General features: G+C 43.2%; 1 protein-coding gene across 7 annotated transcripts in view; it reads right to left on the reverse strand.

Moving 5' to 3' along the window:
- Positions 1-1,227: 1,227 nt before the first annotated feature.
- The window catches only part of LOC101483814 (plakophilin-4), a 78,390-nt gene continuing 56,528 nt past the window's right edge, over positions 1,228-23,089 (reverse strand). For all 7 annotated transcript variants that reach the window (XM_076880689.1, XM_076880687.1, XM_076880686.1 and 4 more), the window contains 12 exons: positions 22,611-22,824; positions 19,590-19,773; positions 12,801-12,918; positions 11,339-11,533; positions 10,144-10,317; positions 9,657-9,807; positions 6,670-6,862; positions 6,431-6,515; positions 4,005-4,122; positions 3,759-3,890; positions 3,575-3,648; positions 1,228-3,457 (listed from right to left, as the gene is read on the reverse strand). In XM_076880689.1, coding sequence (XP_076736804.1) covers positions 3,200-3,457; positions 3,575-3,648; positions 3,759-3,890; positions 4,005-4,122; positions 6,431-6,515; positions 6,670-6,862; positions 9,657-9,807; positions 10,144-10,317; positions 11,339-11,533; positions 12,801-12,918; positions 19,590-19,773; positions 22,611-22,824 — 1,896 coding nt within the window. In that variant the 3' untranslated portion in view covers positions 1,228-3,199. The remainder of the gene's footprint in view (positions 3,458-3,574; positions 3,649-3,758; positions 3,891-4,004; positions 4,123-6,430; positions 6,516-6,669; positions 6,863-9,656; positions 9,808-10,143; positions 10,318-11,338; positions 11,534-12,800; positions 12,919-19,589; positions 19,774-22,610; positions 22,825-23,089) is intronic.

A 23,089-nucleotide genomic window follows, 5' to 3' on the forward strand; every position in this document is an offset into this window, starting at 1 on the left:
ACCACGGGCTGAGCACCCCGAGTCAAACAGGGTAATGAGGAAAAGGACACAGCATCAATTAAACGTCTGTTAGCCACATCAACCAGCAGTCCGTGAGCACAAAGAAAATCAGCGCCTATTATAGGCACAGAGCTAGCAGCAACAACAAAGTTCCACTGAAAGTCACGGTCGTGAAAGCAAACAGTCACCAACCTTTCACCGAAGGTTTTGATGGGAGAGCCATTAGCCGCTGTTAGCAATGGCCCGCAACCCTCAGCTAGCCTGTCCGAGCCAGCCGGGGGAAGAAGGCTCTTCTGTGAGCCGGAGTCCACCAGGAAACGCCTCCCCGAGCGTGAGTCCTCTAAGAAAAGCAGCCTTTCCTTGTTGCCAGCGGTCGCGGCTGCTACAGAGCGCTGACATGCCCGTTTCCCTGGGTCTGGAAACTGCAAGGCGGGAGGCAGCGCCGTGCCTTCGCTCCAAAACGCTGGTGATAAAAACAAAGCCCCTTTCCGCGGTGCCGCCGTGCAGCGATTCCGGCCACAGTGGACGAGTCGGAGGGCCCGTGGAGCATCGGTGAGGGGGAGGGGGAAAACGCTGGTGGGTCCTGAATAACCGTCTGGACGCCGAAAGTCCTGGTAGCCAGGAGGATGCGATCCGCCTCTTCCGCAAGGGAGCGGTAATCCTTCGTGGCCAATAGCGGGGAGTTGGCAAGGCCAGCGCGCACTGGAGCCGGCAGCTGTCGAAGAAAGAGGTGGGTGAAGAGAAATCCTCCGTCCTCCGCGCCCAGCAAGGACAGCATGCTCTCCATGAGCTCGAGGGCGGTGCCGTCGCCCAGGCCCGCGATGGAAAGGAGTTTCTCGGCCCGCTCAGCATCAGAGAGGGAGTAACGCCGCAGCAGCAGCCCCTTGAGGGCGGCGTACTTGCCCTGGGCTGGGGGATCCCGGAGGAGAGTCATCACACGGCGGGTTGACAGCGGGTCAAGTGAGGCCACCACATGGTGGTATTTAGTGTCGTCGGCTGAAACTCCACGAAGAGCAAACTGAGCTTCTACGTGCATGAACCATGAAGGAGGATCGTGAAGCCAAAAATCCGGCAATTTAAGCGCCACAGCAAACGCAGCCATCGGCGGAGGTGAAGGTCCGGCGGCCGCCGATGCTTCCAGGCCAGAGCTGGCTTCGTCGTCGAGCCTTAGCATGTTCACTACAGGGGTCACCAATGTGGAGGTATGTAACAACGACAGGAGAGGTCTCAGTGTCTCACTCCAACAACTTTATTAACTGACAGAACTTCACATATAGTCAGCGCCAAAATCTCCACCCCCACACTTCCTTTCAACTTGTGTGTGAGTGGAGCCACCTGGTGGTCCGCCACAATATAATCTTTAATCCCTATACATATTATTTCCCTCTGTAACACATCATCATTATCAGTTTTAGACAGAACAGACAGATTGGGTATTTTGGTCAGGTCACAATTAAATTAATAAAAATAATCGATAAATAATACAAAAATCTTCCTCACAATCACATAAGAAAGTTCTACATATTGAATACAACAATGTAACAGGACAGTTAAACCATTTTTATCTGTACAAATAGATGTTCACTTTTGTTTTTCCACATATTTCACATACTTTATGATATACTGCACTTTTGGCCAACATTACAGAAAAGCAGAGGGTTACAGGTTTAACCCCAGTTCTCTGAGTCTTTAAAGGTTCATGAGCGTGAGGATGTTCATCTCCAAACCCAGGTCAAATAATATTTGGAGCAGCTTTTATGTTGTTTGGAGTAGTGGTTTTATTTAACTGGTAAATAGAATTTGTCCCAGGTGTGATCCTCAGCTTCAGCAAGTTTCTTTTTCTCTTGCATTCAAGATGATGCTGGCGGACGATATTTATGTTATAAAGCCAACACACTGCACACTTTTACTGCAGAGAAAAATGAAATCAGTTGACGTGAACAAACACTCGAGTAAACAACAATGTCAGGGCTAGGTTTTTTTTCTTTCTTTTGTTTAAAAAGCACCTTTTGACTAAGCCTTGGGAACCCATTAGCTAGTCTGTAGACTTAGCTTCTGGCAGAAATGGCAAAGCCCAAGGCAATTTGTTTCACATCCTGATCATTGTTTCCAAAAAACCTATCAATTAAAACGCAAAATCTTCCTTAGAAAGAATCCAATTTAGTATACTCAAAGCAACAAGACTTACTTTTGATCCTTGATGGTTGTTCACACTTGGCGATGATTTCCAGAATTTAACATTGTGGTTAACACACCGAGTCTCAGTAAGGTCATAGCTATATCAGAGAATTGTCTTAAATATACACAAGAACTGCCACTCTGTGGACTTCCAGTTTGATAGGGGTTCTATGAGATAGTCCTGGATAACTGGGGAGTTCCCAGTTTAATCTGATTTAATCTTTCTGGGATTTCAAGCATGCAAACTCTTCTCTAAGGATTTCTGGCTCTTACTGTAGATTGTAGAAGTCTATGCAACCTCAGTAAACATTTTCCCAACGAGTTCATGGTCTCAGTCGCTACTTTCAAGTGTTACTGAATACAGCATAGTGTTTATTTTGCAAATTGTGGTCCCTGTTAATGTCAAAAAGGATGAAAGGCTGATAAAGCAAGGTATGGGAGTGGGTGCGGTAGATCCACTCCTCGTTTGACACATTTAGCCAGAAGACACTCAGCTCGAAGGGACTTCACTGAGGGGGGTGGGTAAGGTAACGGTGGCTACGTCCATCTTTTAGACTGTTCGTGCCTCTAGCCAACACCTTTACAAGTGTGTGGGAATTATAAGTTGTACGCAACGGCCAAACAACATGGTGGAAATATTTCAGAATATTCTAGTTTTGCAGCCTGAAGCTCACTAAACTAGCGAACAATTTCATACAGCACTGCTTCTTTATGTTATGCAATAAACCTCTGATAAAACTGACTTGTGTTTGTTTGGTTTGTTTTTAGCTTCGGAGTCAAAAATAAAGGGATAATTTTTTTCCGGGTATTATTATCGTGCGGTCTGACTTAGTCAAAAGCTGCACGTGGCAAACCAAGCCCTGGTCATTCAGCACAGCTTCAGTATAGACACACACATACATATCCACATGCATCCGCAACCTTTCACGCAGCCACACAACGCACTCCCCGCACACATACACCCACAGGAACGGACAGCCAACGTGGTGAAGACTTGATGTCCACGGCGTCTGTTTTCTTTCTACACCCACGAGTCGGGGGAGCCGGTGAACTTGTTCGCCCTGTTTGAAGGCCTCCGTGTGGTGGAGTAGAAGTCCACATAGTTGGTGTTGGCTTTGAATCGGAGCGACTGGGTGGCGTAGCCGTCGGGAGAAGACGGGGTCAGGTGGGCCGGTTCGTCCTCAAAGTGCTCCTCGCCGTAGCCTTGTGGGGACGACAGGTACATTCTGTAGCTGTTGAAGTTCTTCCTGTCGGGTTCGTCGTAGAATGGCTCTGGGTGCTTGGAAAACAATGTAATCAGTCAGTCTATATAAAATCAACCAAACTGAGAAAACATCCTTACCTGGATGATTGAGCACGACATTACTGTATGATGAAACGACAAAAGGCTTCTTACCTGGGATCTTCTCAGATCCTCTCCTGACTGGGAGGAATAGGTCCCAATGAAATATGGGGTTTTCTTCTCTGACCCTGAGGTGAAAAATCCATAAGTAGAGAGTAAAATAAATATAACTCCAAACTGAAATGGTGGTTGTTTGAGAGAAACACCAGTGTGCAGATCCCTGAGGAATGCCACAAACCTGTGTACTGCCGTTTGTGTAAACTGTTGTCTCCATAATATGTGTCGAGTTGCATAGATGACTGGGCCCGCTGATAGTTTGAACTGTGTCTTCTTATCCCGAGCATCGCTGGCGAGGATGTTGCACTACCGCCTGAAAACAAAGCCAACCAGAAAAATAAAACAGTGATATGATTTAAACCAAATCCTGTTTCCCCCCCAACAATCTATTACTGAAATATGATCATCGGTTTGATGTCTCTCACACCTGATTGAATGACGGGGGACATCTGCATTGGGCTGGTGGGTAGGGTCGGCTGAGAGCGGTATCGGTCCCGCTCCAGAGTGGAGACGGGGGTGACAAAGTGGGTGTAGTTCCAGCCATCCTGTTCACATGTACGACAAAAAGAAAATAAAGAGGCATGCTTGTGCACACATGTAGGAGCTCCTGCAGGGTTTCTTTAATATGAATACATACATTTAAAACCTCCCCCCAAAAAACAAAATTGGCTCTATAGAATAGACAAAAGACTTATGGAATTAGGCTATGGATACTGGAAAAAACAAAAAACATCAAACGTTTCCAAGGCTGTTGGAATTTAGATGCTCAAATTGCTGCAGCACCTGCTGGGGGAATGGTTGAGGACCTACATGTACTTAAACTACTGCATTTACGTAGATTTCATCCATTCACCTTCTGCCACAGACCTCCCTGACCACCTCCTCCTGATCTCCTGTGGGGAACAGTATTGTAGGGTCCTTTACCTTACAATATAAATCACCTTGAGGCAACTGTTGCTATATAATAATTTGAACTGAATTAAATTTTCTGTCAGAGAACCATGGCCTCAGACTTGATTCCCACCCCTGTTGCTTCACACTCAACTGTAAACCACCCCAAAGCAAACAGGGGCCATCCCCCGACGGAGCCAAAAGAACCACATAATCTGCAAAAAGCTGAGATGACATCTTGAGACCCTCCACTCTTTGGCTGTTCCTAGAAATTCTGACCATAAAAGTCATGACCACAATTGGTGGCGCAACTGGACCGGAAGGTTTCATCAGTTTGAATCCTGTGCCACAACACTTTTACCGCATAAGAGTTACAGGTTTGTTACGAATTTTGCCTGTGGCTGTAACAGTCAGTGGTGAATTCCTTTATTCTTTGTCAATTTGGCTTTCATAACAGCTGCTGTGTTTAATTGGTAATATCAGTGGCTGCCGTTTCAAATCTGGCTTTCCTAAGAATCATATAAGATGAGACTTTTACAGCATGTGTCATTTATGCAGATCCTACATCATGAGTCATCCTCATGGCACGAAACATGTCCCTTCAGCTGTGAATGTTTCTCCTTTCTTTATAGTTGAAACAGGAAGAGCGATTTATTGAAGCATGTGCAAAAACATGTAAATACAAGCATATAAGGGAAAAACAGTTTGTACCATGCTAACGAGCTGGAAGTCAGTATTTGGTGTGACCACCTTTATTCTTCAGCACAGTCTGAACTCTCTTTCTTGTTGTTTCTTTAAGTCGTCTCCAGGAATAGTTCTCCAGGTTTCTTGAAGGACATTCAAAGCTCTTCTTTGGATGTTTCTGCCTTTTGTTCTGTTCTCTGTCAACATGATCCCACACTGCTTCAATAATGTTGAGGTCCGGGCTCCGGGGAGGCCGATCCATGACTGATAGTGTTCCACTGTGTGTTTTTCTGTCCAGGTATTTATTGCATTGGCAGTGTGTTTGGGATCATTGTGATGATCAGTGCTTGATTTTTTTCCTTTCTTAAGGACATTTTTTTCCAGACACTCTTCATCTGCTCTAGATATATATATATTTTTAGGCCCGATACCTCTTGTTTTGTTCTCCGCTTGTCCCGTCGCTTCAAATTTTTAAAGACTCCACAGTACATAGGTCACTTTTATCACACTTTTATCACAGCAAAACAGCTCTGGGGTTTTGCTGTGGCACTTTGCACAAAATTGATGGAATAATGAAGGAGGAGGACTACCTCCAAAATCTTGAACCTCACCTCTAATCAGCAGCTTCCAACAAATTGAAATGTGGACACAGTTGGATGTTACAGCAGGACAACGATCCCAAACACACATCACAACTGGGTGGCTGTAGCTCAGGCGGTAGAGCAGGTCATCATCTACTGATCGGAAGGTTGGTGGTTCGATTCCTGGCTTCCCCTAGTCTGCATGCCAAATATCCTTGGGCAAGATACTAACCCCAAATTGCTCTCCGATGCATCCATCGTGTGTGTGAATGTTACTTAGAAAGCACTTAGAAAAATGTGCTTGTGCAAATGGGTGTGAATGGGTGAATGCACAAGTTGTGTAAAGCACTTTGAGTGCTCAGAAGAGTAGAAAAGCGCTATATAAGAACCAGTCCATCTACCATTTACTGAGGGATGTGATATGCTGATAGCCTTTTCTTATCTTAGCACCCACATTTTGATAGATGTGACCAAGGGACTCTCATTCCAATGAAGTCAGATTAACAGAAGGGAGTGCACTTCTGAAAGAGACTTTGGATAATGAAGGCCTTGAATGATTACCGTGCCCTGAATTACAAACAGACGATAAGAAAGATAATCAGCATCTCCCTGAAAGAGCCTTTAAATTTCTTGAGGTGTAAATGGAGTTTTAATTCCATCAGTGTGAGTTCTTCCACATGTGTCTGCTCGTACCCACCTGTTTGTAGAGGGTCCTCAGCTCTCTGTACTGCCACAGGGTGTTCAGCACCTGAGCAGCTGCCTTCACAACCTTCATCGAATATCTGTGACACACACAGTATGTAAAATAAAATGAGTTAAACCAGTTAAGGAGTGCCTGATTTTCTATCACCCATCACCTGTCACAGTGGTAGATGTTCATTATAAACGTAGCGAAATGAGTTCAATAATAAAAACATGGAGGTGGTCACGTCTTACCCTTTCCCTCGACCTTTGCTGATATCCACCAGTTTCTCGATGCCTCCGCTGTCGGCTAAAGCTTTGGCGTTCTCCATGTTGCGGCTGATGACTTCATGCAGCGTGCAACAGACTGATGCCACCGTGTCGTCTGACAGCACAGTGGGACTGCCGCCAGGCAGCCGGTTCACCAGATCCCGCATGGCGTACTTTCCTGCAGGTGGAGAGACAGACAGAACAGAAGGTCTGGATCTGCTCTTAGCGGATTAACAAACAAGTTTAACAAACAAGAATTGGTGGCACAAGATTGAATTAATGTCGGAGAATTGTAGATTTACAAAAGTTGGGAAGGTCTCTTCGAGCCATTTCAAAACAACTGCAGATTCCAAGATCATCAGATCAAACAATAATAAGTACATGTAATTCAGACGTGTCACCAATTTGCCAGAAGAAGACAAGATGACTCCAGGGCTCAAACCTGTCATGAACTGAAAACATCTGGAACACCAGCGTCACCGTCCACAGCGGAGTGAGTTTTACATTACCATGGACAGAAAGAAGCCCCTGCTCCAATATAGACGAGCCAAATACCTTCTGGAGAAAAGCTTTATAGTCAGAGAAGACAAAGATTGAGCTTTTTGGTCAAAATGAAAAGATGTTTAGAGGAGTAAAGGTACGGCTCTCAAAACCTGAGAACACTATACCAGCTGCTAAGCATGGTGGTGGTACCATCATGCTCTGGGGCTGTTTTGCTGTGGCACTTTGCACAAAATTGATGGAATAATGAAGGAGGAGGACTACCTCCAAAATCTTGAACCTCACCTCTAATCAGCAGCTTCCAACAAATTGAAATGTGGACATAGTTGGATGTTACAGCAGGACAACGATCCCAAACACACATCACAACTGGGGTTCGAGTGGATACAGCAGGCTAGCATTAAGCTTCAGGAATGGCCTTCCCAAAGTCTCTTACAGTGGGGCAAAAAAGTATTTAGTCAGCCACCGATTGTGCAAGTTCCCCCACCTAAAATGATGACAGAGGTCAGTAATTTGCACCAGAGGTACACTTCAACTGTGAGAGACAGAATGTGGAAAAAAAATCCATGAATTCACATGGTAGGATTTGTAAAGAATTTATTTTCCACCCTGATTTACGAATAAGTATTTGGTCACCTCAAACAAGGAAAATCTCTGGCTCTCACAGACCTGTAACGTCTTCTGTAAGAAGCTTTTCTGTCCCCCACTCGTTACCTGTATGAATGGCACCTGTTTGAACTCATCATCTGTATAAAAGACACCTGTCCACAGCCTCAAACAGTCAGACTCCAAACTCCGCCATGGCCAAGACCAAAGAGCTTTCGAAGGACACCAGGAAAAGTATTGTAGACCTGCACCAGACTGGGAAGAGTGAATCTACAATAGGCAAGCAGCTTGGTGTGAAAAAATCAACTGTGGGAGCAATCATCAGAAAATGGAAGACATACAAGACCACTGATAATCTCCCTCGATCTGGGGCTCCACGCAAGATCTCATCCCGTGGGGTCAAAATGATCATGAGAACGGTGAGCAAAGATCCCAGAACCACACGGGGGGACCTGGTGAATGACCTGCAGAGAGCTGGGACCAAAGTAACAAAGGTCACCATCAGTAACACACTACAACGGCAGGGAATCAAATCCCGCAGTGCCAGACGTGTTCCGCTGCTGAAGCCAGTGCATGTCCAGGCCCGTCTGAAGTTTGCCAGAGAGCACATGGATGATACAGCAGAGGATTGGGAGAATGTCATGTGGTCAGATGAAACCAAAGTAGAACTTTTTGGTATAAACTCAACTCGTCGTGTTTGGAGGAAGAAGAATACTGAGTTGCATCCCAAGAACACCATACCTACTGTGAAGCATGGGGGTGGAAACATCATGCTATGGGGCTGTTTTTCTGCCAAGGGGACAGGACGACTGATCCGTGTTAAGGACAGAATGAATGGGGCCATGTATCGTGAGATTTTGAGCCAAAACCTCCTTCCATCAGTGAGAACTTTGAAGATGAAACGAGGCTGGGTCTTCCAACATGACAATGATCCAAAACACACCGCCCGGGCAACAAAGGAGTGGCTCCGTAAGAAGCATTTGAAAGTCCTGGAGTGGCCTAGCCAGTCTCCAGACCTCAACCCCATAGAAAATCTGTGGCGGGAGTTGAAAGTCCGTGTTGCTCGGCGACAGCCCCAAAACATCACTGCTCTCGAGAAGATCTGCATGGAGGAATGGGCCAAAATACCAGCTACTGTGTGTGCAAACCTGGTAAAGACCTATAGTAAACGTTTGACCTCTGTTATTGCCAACAAAGGTTATGTTACAAAGTACTGAGTTGTATTTTTGTTATTGACCAAATACTTATTTTCCACCCTGATTTACGAATAAATTCTTTACAAATCCTACCATGTGGATTCATGGATTTTTTTTTCACATTCTGTCTCTCACAGTTGAAGTGTACCTCTGGTGCAAATTACTGACCTCTGTCATCATTTTAGGTGGGGGAACTTGCACAATCAGTGGCTGACTAAATACTTTTTTGCCCCACTGTATATATACTTAAGTATATGTTTGAACCTGTATGCATGTATACGTCTGAAATTTGTGCACCCACTTCAGGATTTCATTAACACTGAACATGTGTAAATGTGTAACAGTGCTGTTTATTTGCAGGCAGAGTATTAAGAGATGTTTAGTTTTGCTGAATCAGTTTTAGTGGCCGTCTTTCGTTCCTTTTACTGCAGCTCTATACTTGGGCGTGGCAAGATGCCACAACCCAAGAATGACTGTTCACAGGTAAGCTTTAGGTGTTCACCCTTCCCAGGAGCAGCATTTAGGCATTAACTCTACTTTAACTGTAATTTGTTTGCAGATAGGAGAGGGCACAAATGTAGGATTGTGTCACCACTAGGGGGCAACGTAATGTCAAAGACTGAGTATGTGCTGGCTTTGAATAAACAGTTGAGGGGTGTGTGTGTGTACCTATCAGTTCCTTGTTGCGGCTGTCCAATGCCATGTTACGCAGAGCGGTGGCGACGGAGCAGACTACCCGGTCGTTGTCCATCCTCAGCAGCTCCACCAGGATGGGAAGGCCCTTCTCCTTACGCACCGCTGCTCGGATGTAGGCCGAAAACTGCAAAAATAGAAACAGAGTTTTAAATGCCCCGAAAGGAGTCAAATATTGTTTTTACCCATCAGATTCCTACTGTGACAAACACAAGACTTGACCTGCGATGTCTCTGTTTGTATTCACTGGAGGTTTGAAGTTGGCAAAATAGGACTGAGATGAAAGCTGATGGCTTGTTCTGATGTTCCAAAGAAACAGTTCAGAAAGTCTGGAGAACTATTGCTCAAGAGCGCTTTATAATGGACAAACAAGTCTGGCTGCTTGGTGGCTCAAGACTTTTCCACAGTGTTGTCTATAATTAGGAAAATCTGCACCTTGTGTTAGCCTTAGACGAGGTCTTACCTTCCAGTTTCCTGCAGAGAGGTTCTGCAGGGACCCGGCAGCGCCCTCCAGGGTGGCGGGGTTGGAGCTTTCAGCCAGCAGGTTGAGGTACGGCTTCACCACCATTGGGTGCCACAGCAGCTCTGCTCCTCTCAGAGACTGGGAGAAACCCGGGACTGTCCCGACACCGTCCCACTGCGACAAACGCACCAAGGCACAGAAAGTGAAGTCGAGTTTGTATAATTGGGAGTGCTTAAACTGCTTAAAGGGCGATTCCTCTAAGGGTTGCTTGATCCAGGAGAGGGAAAATTTTATTTACATAAACTCTTTACATAAAAACAAGCACCTAAAACCAGCTTAGAATCAATAACTAACCCACGGAGCAGCCAATTCATTTCTCTTTATCCAAATTATACAATGATTCAGTTCAGATGGCTGTAAACAGAATATATTTGTGGAAAAATTACCTTCATTTTCCCTTATTTGCTTCCGTCCTTCCTTTCTGGGTTCATTTCAGAGGTTTTGATTTCTCGTTATGATTTGTATAACCTAATCAACCAATCAATAAAGAAGCTGTTCCCATGATGAGTCTCCACAGCAGATCGTCTGCCTCCGTCTCATCCTGTCTCTATCATCTTCCTCTGTCACACCAACTATGAAGCAATCCATGAAGCTTCTCTGTGGTCTTCCTCTTTATCGCCTGCCTGGCAGCTAAGAACTTTTGAAGATTTCAGTTTTCAGTTTAAATCTAGAGCTACAAGGACCCGTCATGGCTCATATTTGCTTTCACTTGCTGACGAATACAGAGGACAGCAAACCTTACAGCTGTGCGGTTGCCCAGTTTTCCTGTCGGGATAAATTATATGAAGGCAAAAGGTGAGATTTTTGTGGTTTCTGTTGTGGATCAGTCCCACTGCATTCAGAGTCCGTTTGGAGGGCAAAAGGTTTAAATATTCTGAAAAAAATAAAACACCATCCAATAGCTTTTTAAAGATCTATCTGCACTCTGACCCCAGCAAACAGATCAGGGTACATTTTTGACTGCGCCAGGTATAAACTGGAGGGTTCCCTGAGATCACCAGACTAGCTTTTGAGTTCTCAGATTGCTCAACAGGTAACTGCTCTTATACACATCTTGTATATTTTTAGTACTTTTAAAGCACATAAACATCTTTTCATGCTTTAAAAGAATGCCTGTAAAAGGCCTCAGTCGTACCTTGGAGTCGGGCCAGCCGCCTCTCTTCCTGCCACGCCTCCTCTTGCCCCAGCAGAGGTAGTCCAGCTCCTTGGCTGGGGAGGAGAACCCCAGCAGGGTGTCCAGCTCCTGGTTGCCGAGGAGGCGAGAGGAGGGCATCTCCATCTCCAGGCGGTACGAAAGGTTCCTCAGGGTGCAGACGCTGTTCTCCACTATCTGAAAGTAAAAATGAGAACTGAGCATTTCTTTTGTTTCTGCCTCTTCTTCTGTGTTTCCTGCTAATGAAACCTGATGGTGGTGCTAGAGGAAAGTTTTCACATAAAATCAAACATTAGACATCTGCTCTGCAGAGCTCTTGTTTCAGCCTGTGGATGGTGCAAAAGGTTTATTTCTGTTATATGATGTTTTGTCTGTGCAAGTAGTTTAGAATTTTCAGACCACTGACATCGATGTTTTATTGCTTAAGCTATTTATTTCTATTTGTTAGCTAAGGTAGCTGGGACACTACATCCTCTTCTTGTTTGCATGATGATGATATTATGCCACACGTCTGCAACACTTCTGTGCTGTAGTTGTATTTTCTGTACTGAACATGTGATGCCCTTGGATGTTTCCCCAGTTTGCTTGTTATCGTGTTTTAGAGGTTCAAGCTTTATATTAACTTTTAATATCATTATTAAAAGGTCAGCGTCTTTTATTTTCATATCAATGAATCTTTTGTGAACTACAGATGATCATTAAGCCTATACAGCTATATATATATAATTTTTTTTTTTTTTTTTACTTGGTGGTGATAGCCACAAACACCTATGTTTGATTCTTGAAACACATTTTTCTGTTCCTAGGTTTTCAATTATAGGAACTATTACCACAGCAATAGTACTTAGTAGTAAAAGTACTTATGGATCTATCTGTGAAGTGTTGAAGGGTTATCAACTGAAGATGAACACAGGCCAGGGTTCACTTCCATGCAATACCAATTTGTACCACAGGATGGTGCAAGTGAGTCAAGTAAGCATTTAAAAAGATTTGCCTACATTTCAATCCATTATTGTATTAGTAATTTAAAATCAGGTGGTGCCTAAAAACAAACAGCAAATGCTAAACATCAGCACACCCCTGAAAACATTTCATCACACCCACTGGTAAAACGTTGCACCCTGGTGGTCAAAATTGTAGTTGAATTTATGAATGCATAACATCTAAACACATGTATAGTACGTTTATGTGGCCTGGCCACGTACAATCACATATAATGGTAACTAAGTAACTGACAGGGCATCCTTATAACAGCAGTCTCAGTAGCTGTAGTTTGCACATACTGCAGTATGTGAGTATTGAGGGATCAGATTCAGGTCCCCAGAGTGCGGTTCCAGCTGTGTCTGGGTCAGGTTAAGTTGGGATGACTCTCTCGGGGATAAACTGTGACAAAACATGACTCACACACTCATGTGCATCTTTGTGTGTTTGTGCTTTGCTGCACCTTGCTGTCGTAATCGGAGGTGTTGACGCAGGCTCTGAGGACGTGGAGCAGCGAGTCGACCAGACCTTCACAGCACCGCAGCTGACTCCTCGCCTCTTCTCCTGCTGAGCTCAGGTTCCTGACACACACACACACACACACACACACACACACACACACACACACACACACAAAGGAAACACATTAATTCAGACTCAGGTGCAGTGTGTGGATTCCCCCACTGGGTGGCTTCAAACCTGCCTGGATACAGTAAAGAAGGGAGCTGATCCTCCAATAGGAACCTCCAGCTGCTGCTAATGGAAAGCTGCCATGAGAAGACTGCACAACAGCAGCAAAGAAATCCCACAATGCATTTCCATACCATCAACCTACAGCCTCACGCCAGTCTAAGTGAAGCAAAGTGCCCGAGGCTCGCGTGCACGCGCCGCTTCCCCACAGCACTTCAAAGCTGTTTGAGACACGTCGTGCAGTTTTCTGCTTCAGGGAGCACACCTGGACTGGAAGTCTCCACTCAGCAGTTTTGAAGTTTTGTGTTTGGTAAATAAATCTACAACTAAGGGAAGTATTGCATCCTTAAGACCCGACTCTTGGTGTTACCTTACAGGTACGGTTTCTCCCCTACTAACAACGGAGACACACGAGAGGTAGATAAAAGATTTAGCCACTCATGAAACAGATCACATACTGAAAAGAGTCTTAATGCATCAGGAGATTCATGTTTTACTTGCACTGTTGCTTTACATAAAATTACAGTGCTTCAGAATTTGGTGAAAAAAGTTGGATTACAATGTGATGCACTGAGTAGCTTCTTATTTCTTCAACAGCCACGTCTGGTCGTGGAAAAAGTGCTAGTGCAAGTCGTAAAGCTCAAATTATTGAGAAAGCAGCTGAAATGACTGTTTCTAAAGCCCGGAAGGAGTGAGGTGACCCTTCATGTCTGAGGACAAAATGAGGTCTCAGTGAACATTTCCACGCGCACAATTCAATTCAATTTTATTTATATAGCACCAAATCACAACAAAAGTCACCTCAAGGCGCTTAAATTAAATTAAAAAGAGAACTTGAGAGTTTGGGACTGAACAGCCCTGTAGCCTTAAAAACTAAATATCGGCGAGGCTAATCGGAAAAAAGAAAATGTCAGCCTGCTTGGGAGTAGAGGCTGGACTCTGGAAAAAGGTCATGTGGTCTGACGAGTGCAGATTTACTCTGTTCCAGAATGATGGGTGCACTGGGGTAAAAGGAGAGGCGGATAAAGTGATGCATCCGCCTACAGCACAAGCCTGTGGGGGCGGTGCTATAATTTGGAGTTGGATCGACCTCAGAAGATGAGGTCAGCTGATTACCTGAACACACCGAACGACCAGGATGTTTTTTCTTTCCATGACGGCATGGGCATGATCCAACATGTCAATCGCAGGATTCATCACACTCAAAAGAAAAGAACGGTTGGAAGTATTAATCGCTATCGCTGGACTACTTTAATGTTCAAGAAATCTTCAGCAGCAATCCGGTCGTTAAGTGATGACGCGACGAATCCTACTTCCGGGCCTAAAGTAGTCTGCGTTTAATATGGCTTTTGTGTTGTTAACATGTTTAATGTTATGTATTTTCTTCTATTTAATCTCAAAAACCTTAGGATGTAACTACAGCCCAGCCCATGCAGCAGTATATGAATGACTAACCTCGTATTGTGGATGGATTATCTCAGTTGTTCTCCTGGCTGAAGTTTGGTCCTTTTACAGCATCCTGCCATGCGATTACATTTGTTCCTGACCACCGAGAACACTCACGTTAACTTTTATCGAGTGGAAAAAAAGTTAGCTTGTTTATATTATGCTAACATAGCTGTGTCGCTAGCGGTCACGTAGCACATCATTATATACCAGCTAGCCAAACTTCAGTAACCCTACAAACGTCGCTGCTGTTTAGTTTTCTGTCTTCATTTATGCTGGAAGTGATAGCAGAGCTGTACGTTTTAATTTGTTTCCAAAACCCCGCAGTCAGGACATGCTATATTGTATTTAGATAGAAGCTAGCGAGCTAACTTCCTGCTAACTTCTAACTCCGTTAAATGTCATAAATTCCGTTTTCATGGATGCCTGGATGTTAAACTCAATTGTTACACTTGGTAGAGCAGAACGCTGATTATTTTATTAAAGATGAAAGACTTTAGACAGTTTTTCAACTCTCAGTAATGCCATAGTGATCGTTTGATATATGGACCTGCAGCAGAGTTTAGGCCCAGACACGGCTAGTGACGTCAGACTTAACGACCGGATACAGTCAGCAATACTGGCCTTGTATTTACTTGATATCAGATGGATACCAAACATTTGCACTATGGCAGAGCGCTACTTTGCGGTAATATTTAGGACATTTAACACCAGGATTTGTTGACTGCTTTTGTTGTAGCAGATGAAGATGGTGCAGGTGGTGACATAAAATAAATGCGTGGGCTGTGACAAACACGTCAAGCTGTGCACTGATGGAGCTTCCACATGCTGTCGGCCATGAAGAAGAGACAGAAAAGGAATGAAAGACAAAAAGCACCTTCATGATCATAAAACATCTCAGCCATATTCAAATCGTTCCATCATGCCTTCACACTGAAATGAGCTCAGATAATGTGAGATATTCTCGACCTACGTGGATTAAAGGACAAAACCCTTAACAAAATATCAAGAGTTGTGAATCGTGATCACAGAAAGAAAAATGTTTGGCATATTAATCATCGCACACTAGCTTTAACCTTCGCGTGGGCGGTAATAATGCAAGCAGATTGTTTACATCTGGTGCTCTTTGCAGAACGTTTAGCAGAAGTGAGCATTAAAGTGCCACGTGAGAAAGAAACAAGGCTGTTTTCTTTGTGGAAGCACGTCACGCGGGATTCGGTTTGGTAAATAGGAATGCCTTTTCTGCCTCCTGTCCAGCAGCGTGAACAGAGATCATCAGACCTTCCTCCCCTCGGCACCTTTCCCCTACAACTGAGAACAAACAGCCTCCAGAGGAAGCTCACTGTAGTTGTTTGTACTGACAAATGTGATGCGAAATCTCTACACAACACAGATTAATATCGTCACATTGATCATCCTGTTAATGCTATTGGCTGAGTCCTTAAACGCAAAGTGGTGACAAGTCCGATTAATCTCAGTATGCTAATTGGATGTTAGAGGGTTGAAAGCACTTCCTGTGTGTGTGTTTATATGTAAAAATGAAGGCATCCACCCTGCAGGTACCAAACCTTTAATAATGTTTTTAATTTTTAAGGTTTTATGCATCAACATGTAATAAAAATCTTAAAATTATGTAAATACAACTTCAGATGAATAACAATACCCTGATAAACCTCACATTTCAGCAGCCTGTGGAACCACCTTAACAGTTAATGGTTTTCTGTGTGACTTTATCAGTTACATCATTTTGGAGTTACTTTGGCCCAGTCTTCTTTACAATGTTCCTTCATTTCATGTGTTTATGCACAGCTCTCTCAACTCCCCACCACAGCATTTCAGTCAGGTTGACATCTGGACTTTGACATTGCCACTGTAACACCTGTTGCAGACACGCTGCTAAGCTTGGGATCATTGTCCAGTTGCATCACTCAAAGGTGCCAATATATTTATTCGCTCATCGTCGCTCACTCATCACACATATGCACCCATTTATTGCTGTTGTTAAGGCGCAAGAAGCCGCTGCAGTATTCTCCTGAACAGCAGGAGTCACCACTCAATATTGCGCCATATGCGCTGAAACAGGAGGAGAAAAGTCAAAATCGGAAGCATGGTCTGATGGTCGATGACTGCAACGTGGCCAAATCAAGGCAGATCACATGATCCTCATTCTCTACCTCTTTACTTCTTTTTCATACAGTCTCTTCATCTTTTTCACATCAGCTTTGATTCAAAACTTTCTTTTACTATTGTTTTAGTATCTCCAGTCGATCTTTCTCGCCGTAGTGACGCAGACTTCACCACTCTCTCCACTTCACCTCCAGGTGTTTCCTTATATAGAAAAAATGGTGAGGCTGTATGCAGATAATGTAAAGAACGCTCAAGTTGATGCTCTGTTGATTTAGCATGAGTCTGATTTACTAAAATACACACAGCTGTAAGAACAAAATCAGCTGGTACACATGTGGCATAAATGTGACGGCAATTTTGCCCGCAAACTGTTTTCTTTGTTCGGGGTAACGACATTCGCACACATATTAGTAAGTGAGGGACATTGTTCCAGAAGCCTTGTGGTTTGTTCAGATGTTCTCATGGCAGACCTTTCAAACAAGCCATACTTATTCAGTCCTTTTCTAATTGTACTGTCATGAACTTTAATATTTAACATGCCAACTGAAACCTGTAGAGTCTGAGATGTAGCACTTAAGCTCCGAGGATTGCACGGTCTGACCTTGGGGTGAATTTTCTGGGACGTCCACGCTTGGGAGGATTGGCAACTCTCTCAAATGTTCTCCATTTGTGAATAATCTTTCTCACTGTAGAACGATGGACATCTATAACCCTTCACAGACTGGTGTCTCAGACCAGCAAACTAAACTTCTGTTTTTATAGAGCCGCTCACACTTGCTGCTACATAAAACCTCAGATCTGAAGGAGGAAGTCCTTTCTTCTTCAGATGAGTGCGGCCGCTATTAATAAAGTGATTTCTAGTCTTAAGAACCACTCACGGCCCTTTAAAGTAGATATTTTCATGTATGGTACTAGGGCTGCTCGATTATGGCAAAAATGATAATCACGATTATTTTCACTGAAATTGAGATCACGATTATTTGACGATATTTATTTAACCCTTTAAGACCTACTATAGAACCAAGTCCACCAGAGCTTATATTATTTTTTTTTACATGCTGTAGTGCCATTTGTGGGAGCATTTCAAGTTGCTATACATCAATACAACTGTTATAGCCCATATTTTAATAATATGTATGCATTAAGTGCATAGTAATTACATAAATTGCAAAAAAAGTGCAATAAACTACAAAAAAAATTGAAAATCGCTTTTGTTTTGTTTACATATATTTCTACTTGGAGAAATTTAAGAGGCTTATCCCTCAAAACTTTAAATACAATAAAGTTGCAAAAAATAGTTTCCCACCACAGGAAATTTATTTTGAGTGTCTTCATAGTTTTATTTTGGAGATACACCAATTTTTATATACTGCAGGAAAAACAAAAAACAATCCTATGATGCAAATTTGCAAAGAAAACAGCATGTGCATCATTTCACTGTGGGAAGTGATAGGAACGGCAAAGCGTGTTTCTGGAATATTATGTTTTTGTTCCTGCAAGCGCTTTTTATGCAATTTTTGCAAAGCTATATGTGGAACGAAACCGTGACCGAGGACAAGCTGATGGCATCAGATGTAAGTACAACTCCTCCGGTTTCATATGCAAAACAAATTATTGCGCTAGCTTACACGGTTCAGATTCTACAGGGATTTAAAAATAGTTACGCAAAACGGAGCGTGCTGCTCTGACCGGCTTTAAAGGGTTAACAATGACTTTAAAAAAAAAAATATAAAATAGTGTGCAACACCACTGAAGTTTTGTTTTTTTTTTAAACTCTCTTTTCAACCAACGGCAGTCACTCTCCAAATAACTTCTGCTTAGCTTTCAGAGCTTCCCTCGGGTCCTCTTAATCAGCGGTCTCCAACCTTTTTTGCGCCACGGACCAGTTTATGCCCGACAATATTTTCACGGACCGGCCTTTAAGGTGTCGCGGATAAATTAGGGAGGGGCTAATAATCGGCTCAGTCATTTTTAATGATCGTTGAAAGCCCAGATCGTAATCGTGATTAAAATTCGATTAATTGAGCAGCCCTATATGGTACATTAAACCAGCACTTTCTTCTGTGCACTTAAGCACATTTACACCTATGACCAACTATCTTTGGAGCTTGCCGAAGCACCCAAAGAGAACGAGACTCCACCCAGACTAGAGCCATGTTGATGTCAATCCCCTATTTTACTTTTAACCCCAACTGTCTGTAAATAGTCATGTGCTATGTCTTGATTTGGAAATTTAAAGCGTTTAATTCTTGCGGCTTCTCTGTAGCCCCCAGTGTGCGACTCTGCCATATGCCACTTTGATCTAATCCCAATTATTACCAGAACATCCTGAAGTGAACTAAATCATACGGGATAAAAGGAGCTTCTACTCTAAATTACATCTTTCAAATGAGTTCAAGACCTTAAAACTTTCTCTGCATGCTAACATTTGCAGGTAATAAATCTCAACCTTCATCCTGGGCTTTCAGTTTGAAGATACACTTTCTCTGGTATTTGCGTCTGTAGGCCAATATGGTCAAATGTTTCTTAAAGACTTCACGGCTGCATAAAATCTCCATTACAGAGCCCCTTATTGACGGATTATACGGCCGTGATTATGAGCTGTGGTTTTACAGAATCGTTAAGATGAAAAGTAGATGGGAAGGGGAGAAAAAGCAGCACAGACAACCAATAAATCCAAAAGTCGTCCTTGCATTTCAAAACCAGAATCAATTGAATAAGCAAACAGCGAGCCGGGTTACTCAGCAGGCTTAGGAGGCGATTATTTTCAGGGTGGAAATGAGGATGGATTTGCGTGGTTTGAGGACAGTTTCGGCTAAAGAGGTGTTTAATGTGTTGATGTTTGATGAATAACGTCATAATACCAACCATATTTCAAATTGGTTCTTTTCCTCGATTCTATCATCATTTTACGACTTAAGCTGCTTTTTGCGATGAATACACGCTGACTTATTGAGTGTTTGAGGGGGCCGTTTGATTTGTTTCTTACCTCAGGCAGCCGGTGGTGTTGCGAAGCAGCATGGAGGACTGGAACTTGACTTTGTGCTCGTCACGGTGAGAAACACTGCTCCAGCCTGAGTGGGGGATGACCACTGTGTTGGTCAGCGTGGTCAGAGCATCGCGGATGATGGTCATCTTCACCGCGTCGCATGAGGAGAGGTTCCACAGGACGCCTGCAGTGGATGCACACAGTAAAATAAGTCAAAACTATTGTTACCTGTCCATCCATCCATCGCTGTCTATCCAGGTCTAGGTTGTGGTGGCAGCAATGTAAGATCTCCAGATCTCCCTCTACCTGGCAACCTCCTCTTTCAAGGAAATATCAAGGTGTTCTCAAACCAGCCGAAAGGTACAATCTCTCCAGCGTGTCCTGGGTCTCCTTCCAATTGGACAAACTGCCTCAGCTATGAGGCACCATCGAGGCATCCTAGTCAGATGCCAAAACCACCTCAACTGGCTCAGTTAAATGTTGTACTCAAACCTTGAGATACTGGAACTCTTCCACTTGTCAATTAATTCCCAGCCCAGAGCAGGCACTCCACTCTTTTCACACACAAACCACTCCAGTGTGAGGTGGAGGATGAAGCTAAAAGAACCACATCGTCTACAAAAAGCAGAGATAAGATCAATAATTTGAGCAAAAGATTTAAAATTTAGATTCATCACTCCATCAGAGCTGTTGCCACTGATTTTCAGTAATTTTCATACCTCGCTTGAGCCAAGAACTGCTTCTTGAAGCCTTGTAGACCTGCTCCTTCTTCTTTAACGACTGACACTGTACACCAGCTGAGATGTGCAAAGCTTTCTGTGAATAGGTCCTTGGGAATCCCCTTGTTGGTACAAAAATACTATTTTATGTCTGTCAAACTGTGTTATCTTTGAAATTTTTCACAGATTTCATAGACTAAAGAAATGGGAACAAGAGATGTTCTTTCGTGACAGGCTGCTAGTAACAAAGTGCCTCAAGATATAATTTAAAATCTTTTCTTAGTTGTCTGTTATGTGTAGATACAAGACTGGTTCATTTCAGTGTTAGGTGCCTTTTTTATGCTTGAATGATTCATTCATCGGTCGAAGTTAAGTGGCTTACAATCTGAAAATGGTCAGGTATAAGAACTGGACTGAAAACGAGTGAAAAAAAAAAAATCAGCCAAAAGTCCAAAAAGACCTTTAGAAAGAGAACTATTGCTCAAGAGCAGGTTAAAATGACATGAAAGTTATTGCTGCTTGGAAGCAAAATGTTTTATATTGAATACAACTGCCAACCATGTCCAAGGCTTCACGTAAAAATATCCTCCATAAACGAAGTATAAAAGAGTAATAATGGGAAAAAAGCTTTGAGTTCAGTAAAAACAAGTGTTTTATTTTTAAATATGCAGCTTTGTTCCTGAATGTTATTAAGTGCAATTTGTTTTGGGGTGTGGAAGATCAAATTTAAGCAGCTACCAAAGAACAAAGTGCACCTTTAATAATCAGAGTCCCAACCCGAGCTAAAAATAGAACATTTCTGAAGCATTTCACCAGACAGAAGAGTCTCCTCTGTGGTTTGTGAAGCGTGTCTAGCAGCTTCTTATCTGCTGCCTTCAAACAGTATGTGTGGTGTGGCTGCAGAGTCCTGTTTCCAAAGCACATTATCTTAGCATCTGTCCCGAGGACTGTGCCGAGATCTGCTCAGCGCTGTGCGCCGAGTGTTTAAGCCGCTGCCGCTCACACCTCCCACAGAACAGCCGATACACAGATTAAAACACTGCCAGGCAGTCAGACGGCACCGCAGACCGATGCTCAGCCAGCAAGGCGGCCAGTCGGCCGGCCAACCAACCGGGAAGTCAACGGACCACGCTGGCAGGCGAACACCCACACACACCAGACTTTATCGTGTCAAGCTATTATTCTGAGCCTTTTTTTGTCGATGTGGACCATAGTGTTAGCTTATTTCACCCATTCAGGAATAAAAAGGCATCTGAGTTTAGAGACTGTTAGAACCAGTCCTTATCGGAACGACAGGATTTATGAGTCGGAGAAATCAACCAGAATCTAGAAATACAGTTTAAAGATGTTCGGCTATACTCTCTTAAACCTCTGCACTTACTTTAAATGACTGTCTCTAGCAATTATGAATATTTGAATGTGAATATAAAAATTTAAAGCTTGGAAACATACAGATGATTAATGTTTTCATTAGTTAAATCCAGTTTTCTAGATTTTTCTCTGCTTTTATAAATAATTAAAGGTACCCCGTGTAGTTTCTGGGCAGTAGTAGGCATTAAGGACAAGGATAGGGTCACACACATTCCTACTGTTCCCATTTATTCTAATGTTAATACATGACACCTGCTAGTTTTATGCCTGGCCTATATTCTTATCATTTAAGGTACCGTACCTTCTAAGTAGGAAAAAAATAACCTTAACAAACAAAAGAGCTACAATTTTCTGACATGTAACCCTCAAAAATATATTTGATTGCACATTTTTATGCCCATAAACATCATTCCACAATTTAACCCCAACACCATAAATACATCTTCATTTAAATCCTTTTTTTTTTTTTCCACAGTAAAATGACAAAAATCTCCCAAATCACACTGAGAAAAACACTTGAACACAGTTCGGGAATAACTTTAGCTTTAAGCATTATTTGCATTATTAAAAACCCCCCACCAATCATTACATTTAATTAACGAGATCTACAAATGATTGTTTCCTCTGTTTACTTACATTTTAAACAGTGTCACCACTTTTTCATAATTGAGGTTCAACGTAATCCCTGTGAGTTCAGGCTTCAGGTTGCTCTAAACACTCACTTTTACACAGCTTTTCTACTCTTGGCTCTGTATGACATCAGTGAGGGGATAACCCTAATATGGTCGTCTCAGGCAAAGAAGCCCCACCACCTGCTATACAAACCTTCTGTTTTTGATGAGAAGCAGCCAATCAGGAGAAAGTTGGGTCAAAAGGGGAGAAGCTGTAAATGAGCAGATTAGGTTGGCAAGTCAAGGCTATCGGGACGTACCGGTGACCAGTTCACGGACTTCATTGTCAGTTGTTTTCCGGAAGAGGCGGAGCAGGGCAGGCACGCCACCGCAGTTCCTCAGCGTCACCTTGTTGTCGTCGGTGGCCTTGCCGTACACCAGGTTCCTCAGGGCCCCGCAGGCGCTTTTCTGAACCTCGGCCACCTTATGATCCAGGAGGTCCACCAGGTGCTGGATCCCTCCCAGGTGACAAACCTGCAGAAGAGGAGCCGTTACGCTTAATAACGTCAATTTAAACTGCAGTGCAGAGCTTGTGTCTGCCTCTTGTGGCAGTACCCCTAATCAGTTATATTTGTTTCTCTGTTTGTTGTAGTCAAGCGTCCACGGATTTCTCTATATCAATTTCAAATTTTATGTGATGGTAGATACCAATATCAGCTCGAGCTGATTTAATTTTGGTGAAAATTAGGGTCAAGGTCACACCAACTGTTAAAAATGAGAAAAAATTTTTTTATGCAAG

Source organism: Maylandia zebra, linkage group LG23 (genome assembly GCF_041146795.1).
Source record: "Maylandia zebra isolate NMK-2024a linkage group LG23, Mzebra_GT3a, whole genome shotgun sequence".
Taxonomy (NCBI): domain Eukaryota; kingdom Metazoa; phylum Chordata; class Actinopteri; order Cichliformes; family Cichlidae; genus Maylandia; species Maylandia zebra.